At 48.8% G+C, this 12366-nt stretch overlaps 1 protein-coding gene across 4 annotated transcripts in view; it reads left to right on the forward strand.

Moving 5' to 3' along the window:
• The window catches only part of PDE11A (phosphodiesterase 11A), a 245113-nt gene that overhangs the window by 166406 nt on the left and 66341 nt on the right, over positions 1 to 12366 (forward strand). For all 4 annotated transcript variants that reach the window (XM_075000771.1, XM_075000768.1, XM_075000770.1 and 1 more), the window contains 2 exons: positions 7076 to 7222; positions 7327 to 7434. In XM_075000771.1, the coding sequence (XP_074856872.1) occupies positions 7076 to 7222; positions 7327 to 7434 (255 nt within the window). The remainder of the gene's footprint in view (positions 1 to 7075; positions 7223 to 7326; positions 7435 to 12366) is intronic.

The raw sequence follows: 12366 nt of genomic DNA on the forward strand, positions 1-12366 counted from the left end.
CTTTGACGTTCAACGTCGAAGTAGGGACCGTGTAGACGATCCGCGTCCCGCAACGTCGAAATTGCTGGGTCCTCCATGGCGGCCATCAGCTGGGGGGTTGAGAGATGCTCTCTCTCCAGCCCCTGCGGGGCTCTATGGTCACCGTGGGCAGCAGCCCTTAGCCCAGGGCTTCTGGCTGCTTCTGCGGCAGCTGGGGATCTATGCTGCAGGCACAGGGTCTGCAACCAGTTGTCAGCTCTGTGTATCTTGTGTTGTTTAGTGCAACTGTGTCTGGGAGGGGCCCTTTAAGGGAGCGGCTGGCTGTTGAGTCCGCCCTGTGACCCTGTCTGCAGCTGTGCCTGGCATCCCTATTTCGATGTGTGCTACTTTGACGTGTAGACGTTCCCTCGCTGCGCCGATTTCGATGTTGGGCTGAGCAACGTCGAAGTTGAACATCGACGTTGCCGGCCCTGGAGGACGTGTAGACGTTATTCATCGAAATAGTCTATTTCGATGTTGGCTGCACGTGTAGACGTAGCCATAGTGTAGATGCAGCCAGAGACAAGAGTATTCGGAGACAGTGCTAGAGTGGAAGTTACTAGACACATATTGTATGCAAATGAGAAGCCAGGAAAATGCTCGGGAGGACTTTCCTGGAGAGGGCAGATTGTGTGCCATCCACTCCAGAGCCATCCACTTAGTGCCCTGTGGCACTTCTTAGCTGACACAAAAATGCCAAACACGTGGGGTGAATCCCATGCCCTTTGAGATCATTGGCAAAACTCCCGTTGACTTCAGTGAGGTTGAGATTTCATTCCAGGTGTGTTAAGTCTGTGTCCAGGTCCAGTGTTTTTGCTCATGGCTGCAACTAGTATTTCATCTCGGTTCCAACATTTGGTTGAGTGACCTTCCTCCTCTAGCAGACTGATTGGTCTCACAAGTCCCTCTTCCCTTGCAGTATATCCTTCTCTGTAGCAACCCTCACGTGCCCTGTCAATAAGCAGAAGCACCTATAGCTTGAGTGCTTCAAATGCTGCGTCATGCCAGTTATCTGAAGCATTCCAGACTGTAGTGTGCACCAGTGTGCATATGACTTTACCACAAAGTTAAAATGAAATGCCAAGAGAGTTAATTTTTGCATTGGATAGGGGCACCCAGGCTGGTTATGTTGATGCACAAGTGGAACTCGCTGGACAAGGGGGGCTCACTGAATGCCAGTAGTTTTATGAATTCCCAAGTAGTTTTGTTAGGACCTCAGCATGAAAAATTAAATGGAACAAGAAGGGGCATACGAAGGGTACACAGATCATAGTCTCTGATTTTGGCTTTTGTCAGAGATACCATAGTGGAAAGTTATGAACATCTGGAAGGTAAGGGAGCAGGGATATAGACAGATCTGTGACTGGACAGGTAAGGTTGTTTGCATGAACATTTGCCAGGTTAAATGCAAAACCAGGTTTATTTCCAGCAGCAGGGGCATACTTACTGAGACCACTAGAAGTTTTCCATTTTGGTTTTCTTGCCTGCTTGCTTTTTCCCTGCACGTGAATGCTCTATTCAGCTCTTACAGTATGAACACTTTAAAATGCTGTGTGTGGTTTTTGGTGCAGAAGCTATGGAATCTATACACAGACACACACATTCTGTATGAACACAAATGACTAAATATTTTTTTCATTTAGTTACATGTTAACACAAAGAAACAAAATCTGCACAGACAATATATTCCAAGAATAGAGAACACTGTAAAACGCTTGTCTTCAGTATCTCTGAGGTACAAGTACCAGAGTTTACAATTCATTTGAAATAATAAACTCTCAGTACTTCCCAGATCTTGATTTGCTAAAAAGTTACTTTGTTTAAGTTCTTCTCCCACCTAGTATAGCTATCTGTTCCACTGTGGAGTCTCTGACGAAAGCCAAAATCAGAGACTATGATCTGTGTACCCTTAGCATGCCCCTTCTTGTTCCATTTAATTTTTGATGCTGACGTCCTAATAAAACTACCTGGGAATTCATAAAACTACTGGCATTCAGTGAGCCCCCCGACCCTTATTCCAGTTTTTATAAATGGATTCAGCAGAGGTCAGTCATTCATTTCCGACCAGCTCACGTATATGTATGTTACAAAATCATTTGATGAACAGTAACAGAGTTAGCCATGTGAGTCTGTATCTTAACAAAACAAACAAGCAGTCCTGTAGCACTTTAAAGACTAACAAAATAATTTATTAAGTGATGAGCTTTCGGGGGGGGGGGCAGACCAATCTCTTCAGATAGCGCTGTACTGTTTCCAGTACACTGTTTCCAGTACAGCGCTATCTCCAGATCTGAAGAAGTGGGTCTGTGCCACAAAAGCTCATCACCTAATAAATTGTTTTGTTAGTCTTCAAAGTGCTACAGGACTGCTTGTTTGCTCTGTTAAAGTCATTTGATGATAATTAAACATTAAAATAAGAGCAGCGAGGAAATTAGGAGGGGAAAGGGCCTGACATTGTCTGACCCTAAGTGGGTGCCACAAAAGAGAAGAGTCAGCAGCTGGAACTCTTGCCACCCCTAGCACCCACCTTACACTTTGGGACAAGAGTAACCACAGTTTGGACCACATGCTCTGATCTTGAGTGATCTCTGGGAATGGCGGTGGATCACAACTTCAGTATGAGTCTGCAGTCAGAGGCTATTACGAAAACAAGTGCAATTTTATGTTACATTAATACGAACACATCATGTAAGTCATGAGAGGTGATAGTGAGGCTCTGCTTGGCTCTGGTTAGGCCTCAGCTGCAATACTGTGTCCAGTTTTAATCACCACTGTGTAGCAAGGCTGTGGAGAAACTGGGAAGAACTCAAAGGCGAGCAACAAAGATGATCAAAGAGATGAAATGTAAGCCATATGTGCAAAGGCGAGGGAAACTGGGTATATTTAGTGTGGAAAAGAGGAGATGGAGTGGGAGATGTGATAGTGGTCTTCATATACTTGAAAGAGTGCCATAAAAACAGAGAAAAGTTGCTCCCTCTTGCCACAAAAGGCAGGACAAGGATAAATGGGTTCAAACTATCACATAGCAGATTTAGATTAAATCACAGGAAAAACTTCGTAACTGTAAGAACAGACTACCTAGGGAGGCTTCCTTCACTGGAGGCTTTTCAAAAGGAGGCTGGATCTATTCCTTCTATCTTGCATGGTTTAGACCAGTACAATTTTTGCATAAAACTAGGAGCTGGTACTTAGCCAGCTCCCCTCTCCCACAGCCTTAGCCAGTCCCATGGCTAGGGCTGCTGAGGTGCTGGTACTCAGTACCAGCAAGTACCGGCTCAAAAAAAACACTGGTTTAGGCACATCAAATCCTGACATCATGACAGGGAGTTAGATTAGGCAATCACTACAATCCCTTCTAAACCTGTGATTCTGTTGTGCCTAGCTTCTACCGTGGGCTGCCAAGTCCTACCCACTGGAGTGAATGATACATTGGAAGTTCCTTGGTCTGAAGGTCATGTGAAATTTTGGCCCTCCTCTAGTTTTTTAAAGAGAGGAGGACTTGAGCCTTATGCATTAAAGAGGGGTCATGAAAATATTTTGTGTTTACATCGAATCTTTGTTTTGAGCCAAATTTGGCTACAACCTGTGAGGGTGTGTACCTTCTGATTATGTGACTCTTCCCTGAAGAAGGATGACATGAAGGTATTTGTAATTATCATGCCTGACGTAGGGGGAAAAGACTTCAGTGCATAAAGATGTTCTCAGTCATTCTGAGAAAGATACAAATATCTGTTCATCAAGAGTGACATTTTCAAAGGTGTCCAAGCAAGTAGGAGCCTAAATCCCATTGAAAGCTAATTGGACTCAAGTCTCTCAAGCTGACTTTCAATGTCTTCAAAATCATGAAGCATCCTTGAAAATGTTACTCCACTAATTCTGCCCTGGAGCCTTAATCCCACCTGTCTACGAAGAAGAGAATTTTTTTAGACTTTTTGTCTCCTGGAAAAAAATTCAGTGAAATTCCTCCTTGTGTATGAGATAGCTCCTTCTATCCAGGTGGAATTCTGGCTACGTCTACATGAGCCCCAAACTTCGAAATGGCCACGCAAATGGCATATTTAGCGCTTCATTAGCATGCGGGCGGCCGTGGCACTTCGAAATTGACGCGCCTCGCCACCGCGCGTCTCGTCCTGACGGGGCTCCTTTTTGAAAGGACCCCGCCTACTTCGAAGTCCCCTTATTCCCATGAGCTGATGGGAATAAGGGGACTTCGAGGTAGGCGGTGTTCTTTCGAAAAGGAACCCCGTCGGGACGAGACGCGAGGCGCATCAATTTTGAAGTGCCGCGGCCGCCCGCATGCTAATGAAGCGCTGAATATGCATTTCAGCGCTTCATTAGTAAACTTCAAAATGGCCATTTGCGTGGCCATTTCGAAGTTTGGGGCTCGTGCAGACACAGCCTCTGAGGGTTCAGAGTTGTACATGTTTTAACATTCTGTATAATGAATATTTTTAATACCTTTGTAATTTAAAAAAATGAAGTTCTGTGACCCCTCTTCTACAAACCCCAGACTGGAGTAGCTGGGATACAGGAGAGTGAGGATAGACAATGTAAGATAAAGCCAGTACACTGCTGCAGCCACACGTTGTTTTTATAAGCATTATTCAAATTAGTTTCAGCACTCATAATTCTGTTGTTTCTTTATTGCTGTTGTAAAACAAATGGTTCTTTTATACAAATGTTATCTCTTGCCTGTTAATCCAGGTTTAGATTATGGCACTTCTGTTAAATTTAGGGAGGCAAAGCCTCATAAATATTTAGAAGTTTAAGGCTGACATGGGAAGACATTTCCTTTGATTTGCTTTATTAAAACCCTGTGGGTCAATTCTCTATGGATCTAGAATATATATCATTGCTACTCTGTTCTTTCACAAGAACAGAAGAAAATGAAAGTGTATTCAAGCTACTTCATCAAAGATCTCCCTTTGAATACATGTTTTCTGTGAACATTTTCATCTCCCCCCACATTTTCTTTGAAAATTTTGCACAGGGTCGTTTGGTGGGGGCAGGTGCGTGTCTTTGCCACAAAAGTTCAAAATACCAAGACAAAAAGTGACAAATTCTCCAAAAACATGTTTTGTTTTGTCATATTTTTGGTGAAAAAAGTTCAGCCAGCTAGACTCCTAACATAGCTCTTTAGCTGCCAGCACTTTTGACATTTGTGCCAATCAGACAAGAACGGCCATACTGGGTCAGACCAAAGGTCCATCTAGCCCAATGTCCTGTCTGCCGACAGTGGTCAATACCAAGTGCCCCAGAGGGAATAAACTGAACAGGTACCGTTATCTGTCCTGCCATCCATCTCCAGCTTCTGACAAACGGAAGCTAGGGACACCGTTCCTTACTGATCCTGGCTAATGGCCATTAATGAACCTAACCTCCATGAATTTATCTAGCTCTTTTTTAATCCCTGTTACAGCGTAGCCTTCACAGCCTTCTCTGGCAAGGAGTTCCACATTTTGACTATGCACTGTGTGGAGAATTTCCCTTTATTTGTTTTAAACCTGCTGCCCATTAATTTCACTTGGTGTCCCCTAGTTCTTGTATTATGGGAACAAGTAAGTAATTTTTCATTGTTCACTTTCTCCACACCACTCAGTGAACTCCCTTATCATGTTCTGCTTACACAGCTTGTCTCTCTCACCAGCAGAAGCTGGTCCAATAAAAGATATTGCCTCTCTCACTATGTTTCTCCGGTATCCTGGGACAGACATGGCTATATATTTCACATCTGTGGTATTTTATAATGAAAATCGTCATTTGTCTCTACTTTCAGAATGACTTATCAGCCAAATTATAAGAGACCTCAAGCACCTGTACCTCTCAATGATTTATAATGGGACATGTTCAAAAGCTTTCAGGATTTGCCTTTATGAAAGATGCTAAACTAGTGGTAGGCAGACAACAGCCCATGGGGGTTCTATGTGTGGGCCATGAGGCATTTTGCTTACCATTGCGTATGCACAGGGCTGCCAGATTCCACTGGTTTCCATCTGTGTGTGGATAACATTTGTATGTGTTGTGGCGAGTTCACTCCTCACTTCTCTGAGATTCGCTCTTCTCATAGTTCAGCTATATTGTGGCTGAACTAGCTTGAGTCTAGAGTAAAGTCATTAGCAAAAAGTTTTGCTGAAGAAAAGGCTTTGTGTGTTGATAACACTCCAGGTTTATGGACAAGGAGTTTTCAAAAATTAAGACATAAGATGGAAACATATACTGTTATTTTCAATTGCTTAAAAAAATCATTGTGTGACTGTGTAGGCAAAACAGCTATTTATGCAGAGGGCTAGTGTGCTGCCATGCTGGCTGTGTCCATGTATATTTAACTGATTTGGGTGCACAAATGCAATAATTGCACAGAGGAGAGTGTGCACCATTGTACTAAATTGCATAAAACCTCACTCGTTTTTAAAAAAAGATGACAATATACTGTTATAGTTACAGAAAAAGCAAAATATGGCTGTTGTTGCTCCACAGTTATAAAATGAACTGAATGCTCCAAACAACTTTGTTTAGATTTGAAAAATATTTACACTGGAAATATTCGGTATTGTCTTGTGTGGTAGTTTGGCTCTGCATGTACGGTGAAAACATGTATGAAGGCAGACAATTTTACAATTACAGGTTGTAAAGGCATTTGGGTAGAGAAACTGTGCAGGTTGATGTATTTACTTCTTCATTTATGAAAGGTGACAGTTAAAATTCAGAGTGGCTGAATTCAGAGAGTTTGTTTGTTGTATTTGACTATTGTAATTTGTATGGAAATATACTATGTTACTACAACAGCTGTAAGGAGGACAGCTCTTGTGGTCTAAAGTTCTACATATGGGCTCAACTCTTGATGGTAAGCATATTTCCTGACCATATAAGTTTTCTCCTTTATTTGCGTAGGGCGATTGTTCTTCTGAAACAAAAGTTCAAGTTGAAGTTTAGGTCTAGTTGAGTGTATTTTGCCAGTCAGGAATGATGTGTAATAAATTGATTTAGAAATCAGACAAAGGGAAAAAAAAATCCCTGAACTTTGAACAAGGAGTTTCCCCTTCTCTGTCATTTTTAGGCAGCGAACATACCACTGGTGTCAGAGCTTGGCATTGACAATATCCATTTTGATGACTTTTCGCTCGATGTGGATGCCATGATTACTGCAGCCCTCCGAATGTTCATGGAGCTTGGAATGGTGCAAAAATTTAAAATTGACTACGAGGTAACCATCTGCTCTGTAAAGATATCTGCCACTTTGTCTTGGCAGTACTAGGCCCATTTGTACACGTTATGTAACCCTGATACAGTTTGTACTTTTCATTTCAGACACTGTGTAGGTGGCTTTTGACAGTTAGGAAGAATTACCGAATGGTTCTGTATCACAACTGGAGGCATGCTTTCAATGTGTGCCAGCTAATGTTTGCAATGTTAACTGTAAGTATTCAGTGAAGGGCAGCCCACATAAGTGCTTTTATCATTGCATTGTCTTATCTGCCTAAACATCTTTTCCATCATTTGTTTTTACGTTATTATATAAGTTAATTTTATAGCACTGTACAATAAATTAGAGCTTCCTAATTGTGGCAGAACATTTTTGGCAACATTTTATGGAGCGTTTTAACAACTGTAATGTCACTTCAAAGGGCCTGGAGCTCCGGCCTCTGCCATGGCCAAAGTCGCTGCAGCAGCAGCTGGATACCCGGGCCTGTTTCAAATGCCAGGCCCTGAGCAATTGGCCTCTTGGCTCCTCCTTCCCTGCCGTCAGCAGGCCTGCCTGCAGGATAGTGTTTGTCCAAACATTTCCTCATATGTAGTTTTAAAGATGGCTATGGAAAGGTGTTCATGTTGAAACCTTTTAACCTTTTAAATTCCTTGGGGCTTAAATAGGGAATAGCTTTAAAGAAGCACTGGAATGCATTGCCTAGAGAGGTGGTGGAATCTCCATTCCTAGAAGTTTTTAAGTTCCGGCTTAACAAAGCCCTGGCTGGGATGACTTAGTTGGGGTCGATTCTGCTTTAAGTGGGGGCTGGACTCGATGACTTCCTGAGGTCCCTTCGAGCCCTCTGATTCTGTGATTTGTTTTAGCACTTGGCATGACTCACATTATAAGCCATACCCATAGCTACACAGTTGTCCTAATAACTAGTTTCATTCATCATTTTCTAGAGATTTGCCTGTCCCTATTACACAGCTATCCACATCTATAAACAAGCAAGATGCCACACATATCTGTGCAAAACAACTTGTTTTCACTCCATTAATATTTGCATTTGAAAAATGTATCTTTTCACAATTATTTACAAACATGATGGCTGTGTCTACACGGGACCCACCATCGAAAGAGCAAAACTGAAATTCAGAAATCGATATACCATCTTTCAAAAGAACACAACCACACGGCAAAGGTGGATTGCAGTTCTGACCCACTGTTTCGAAAACCCCATCCCGTTATTTGGAAAGAATGCATCCACATGTGTATGAGTGCTCTTTCGAAAGAAGGGAGGCAGAGATAGTGCGGACGGGGTCACATGGCCGCCAAGCCCTTCCGGGGCCAGCAGCCGCCTTAAAGGGCCCCTCTTCAGTTCACCCACCCTGCACTAGCTGAGGCCTGCCGAGCTGCCAGGAGCAACGCAGGACCCCAACGCAGCAGCACTGTGGCCGACAAGACTCTGCTCCTCACACTGGATGCAGACATCGTGGGTGCTGTTGCCCATGTTGTCTGCACAGTTGCCGCAGCTGCCCTCCTCCTCCTTGGGAGACAGAACAGCTCCCCTGAGGACATGAAGCCCACCCAGACCGCACGCTGCCCCGTGGCACCCCAGCACCTGTGGAGCCACCCCAGCAGCACAGACTGGTGGGAGCAGCTGGTTCTGGGGCAATGGGATGATGCCACCTGGCTCCAGAACTTTTGCATGAGCCGCGACACCTTCCAGGAGCTGTGTCACTGGCTGGCACCTGCATTGAGGCATCAGGACACCACCATGCAGCCTGTACTCCCCCTCAAGAAGTGAGTCGCAATTGCGATATGGAAACTGGCTACCCCGGACTCCTACCGCTCAGTGGGCCATCAGTTCAGGGTGGGCAAGGCCACTGTCGGAGTGGTGCTCATGGAGGTAAGCTGGGCCCAAGGCACACTCCCACCACAGGAAGGGGGAAGGGGGCCCATGGACACAGGAACCTCTAAGGGTTACTGGTTGGGGGGGCGGGGGCGGTTCACTGCTGGGGGGGTGGGAGAAGGTCGCTGGCTGGGAACACCCTGCCACACCCTCACGAGAGTGCACGGCCTCCCTCCCTGCAGGTTGTCCATGCCCTGAACTCCATGCTCCTACACTGGGTTGTCTGCATCAGGGACCTGGACGCCACTGTCGAGAGTTTCTCCTCGTTGGGGTTCCTGAACTGCTTTGCTGCCTGGACGGATGCACATCCCCATCACACAGTGCTGGCCGCTATTATCAACCGGAATGGCTACCACTCGGTGGTCCTCCAGGCCCTGGTGGACCACAAAGGCCGGTTCATGGACATCTACATGGGCTGGTCGGGGCGAACCCATGATGCTGGGGTCTTCTGCAATTCTGACCTGTGCTGGCACATGCAGGCCGGCACCTTCATCCTCCAGCGGGAAATGCCGGTTGGGGACACCACCATGCTGCTATGCATAGTTGCGAATGCGGCATACCTCCTACTGCTGTGGCTGATGCGGCCCTATACTAGCCACCTCGACCCCAGCAGGGAGGCCTTCAACACCCACCTCAACCAGGCCTGGCACGTGGTCAAGCGGGCCTTCGGGCGCCTCAAGGGGCGGTGGCGGTGCTTTCTTGCCCACCTCGAGGTGGTGATGCGCAATCTCTCACAAGTGGTGGGCACCTGCTGCATCCTCCACAACATTGTGGAGGTCAAGGGGGATGCCTACATCAGGGGTGGGCAGCTGAGGCCACCATGGCATTCGAGCAGCTGGCTGCTGTTGCCAGCCGCCAGGCGAACCACGACGGTGTCTGGATCCGGGACGCCCTTCGTGTAAGTCTCACCCTGGGGACACAGTGACCACCCCGATGCCAACCCCTCTCCCTCCCCTCATACATCCACCCCCCTGCACCATATGTACCACCACCACCACCACCACCGCGCCCATGCCTCCCACCCTGCCCCCACGGGACCACAGGACACGGGCATTGGTGCACAATATAAACCTTTACCAACAATAAACTGTAAAAAACAGTGGTATAAAAGTCCAGCTATTTACAATGTGCATGTGGGGACCTGAACTTGGAGGGGGTTGGGGAGGGGGCCAGAATTGGGAGGGGGGGGCAGGGGGCCTGAACTTGGAGGGGGTGGGGAGGGGGCCAGAATTGGGAGGGTCACTCGGGCAAGGGGGTTGTGGGCCAAGAGCCACTCCAGCCCCGAGATCCCCTTCCCCTCCAGGAGCGGGTGCCACGGCGGGACTGGGATGGGGCAGGGAGCACTGGAAGGTAGGCACGTGGTGGGACAGCAGAGGGGGCATCGGTGTGGGGGTGTGGTGGAGGACTTGGGGGTGGGTTTGGGGTGGGCAGGGGACCCTGGGGGGACCTTTCTGGGGGGGCCCTGTGGGGGGCTCAGGGGGTTGGGCAGCTGGGGGGGGGTGTGGAGGAACAGGAGCCGGGCCATGTTGCCCACGTGCTCCTGCAAAGTCCCGTGGATGGCGTCCAGGCAGGACATGAGCCAGTCCCAGGCCTCCCTCTGCCATGCCAGGTCAGACTCCTCCAGCCGGAGGTGGCGCTCCATAAGCTCTGCCTGGTGGAGGTTGGTGGAATCATCCCCCCAAGCACCGCTGTCACCTCCAGCTGCACACCCGGCGCCATGCTGCTGCTGAAGGTGCCTGGCCCCTGTCCGACGCCTCCGGAGTGGGGGGGTCTCTCTGGGACCAGTGACGCCGATGGGCTGTGTGGGCCCTCACTTGCTGCACCTGCAAGGGGTGATGGATAGCATGTCAGTCTCTGAGCAGGACCTTGTCCCCCATTCCCTCCCAGGACCCTCTCTCCCCAAGACCACGCCTCCCCCAGGGCCTGGCCATGGTGGGCATGGCATCCCTGTGGCATCAAGTGCACAAGGGTTTCCGCCCTGGTGGGACCATCCCCACGTGTGGGCTGGCCCGTGGGCACCTCACTGGGCAACTGGGTGCCTGGAACTGTCCACAGCTCTGGATGCTGAGTGGCACAGGGAGGTGCAGAGGGCATTTGGGGATGTGGCTAGCTGGGGTGTCTGGCCCTGGGCCTTCGGCCCTGTGCCCGGTCCACTAGCAGGGGTGCCATCCCCGCCCTGCCCTCCAGGTAGCTGGCCCCACTTACTGGGGGGGGGACCTCGATGATCTCCGGAGACACCCGGCTCCCTGTGGCCCAGCTGGACAGCCACGAGGGGACGTCGGTGACAAGGTCATCCTCCTCGCTGGACCAGTGCCAGGTGGTGTCTGCCCCCTGGCTTGGGGTGGCTGGTCCTGGCTCCTGCAGCTCCTCTGGCTCGGGCTGGTCTGCTGAGCTGTCCAGGACTGCCTTGGGTGGGGAGCTGTCCCAGGACCCCAGGATGCTGTGGAGCTCCCTATAGTAGGGGCAGGTGGAGAGGCCTGCCCCTGTGTGACTGGCCTCATCCCAGACCCGGGCATAGCCCTGCCGGAGCTCTTTTACTTTGCTCCGGACTTGCTCCAGGGTCTGCTCCGGGTGGCCTTGGCTGGTCAGTCCCTGGGCAAGGTGGGTGAAGGCAGTGGTGTTCCTCTGCTTTACCCCCATCTCCTGGAGGACCTCCTCTTCTCTCCAGAGGCCCAGGAGGTCTCTGAGTTCGTGGTCCGTCCAGGAGGGGGCCCCTCTTCTTTTTTTCAGGGTCGGACCCCTGGGAGTCCTGTGGGGGCTCTGAGGGGCGGCCCTCGGGCTCGGGGGACTGCCGGGCACTGGCCAAGTGCCTATCGCTGTTGGCAGGGGCAGCTGAGAGTGTGTGCTGCCTGGGGCTCGTGTTTTCACAGCTTGCCTGCTCTCAGCTTCCTGCCATGGGGTTTCTGGGTCCATGTGGCTTTAAGAGTGGCTGGATGCGCGGGTCATAGAGCTCCGCTTGGTGGGATAGGGTGTCTCCACACTCAGGCTGGGCGCTGTCATGGAGGACTCCTCTTTCGAGGTCGTGGCACATCTACATGTGTCTTATTTTGATGTTGTTTTTCGACGGGTGGCACTCTTCCCGTACAGGATCGGGGTCCAGCTTTCAATGTCTGGGCTGCTTTCCTTTGATTTCAAATCAAAAGAGCACATGCACGTGTAGACGTTCCCTTTGTTCTTTTGAAAGAGGGCCGTTCTTTTCAAAATACTGTGCACATGGAGACACACTGATGTTTCTGGCAACAAACACAGC

This window comes from Carettochelys insculpta, chromosome 8 (genome assembly GCF_033958435.1).
Source record: "Carettochelys insculpta isolate YL-2023 chromosome 8, ASM3395843v1, whole genome shotgun sequence".
Lineage (NCBI taxonomy): Eukaryota > Metazoa > Chordata > Testudines > Carettochelyidae > Carettochelys > Carettochelys insculpta.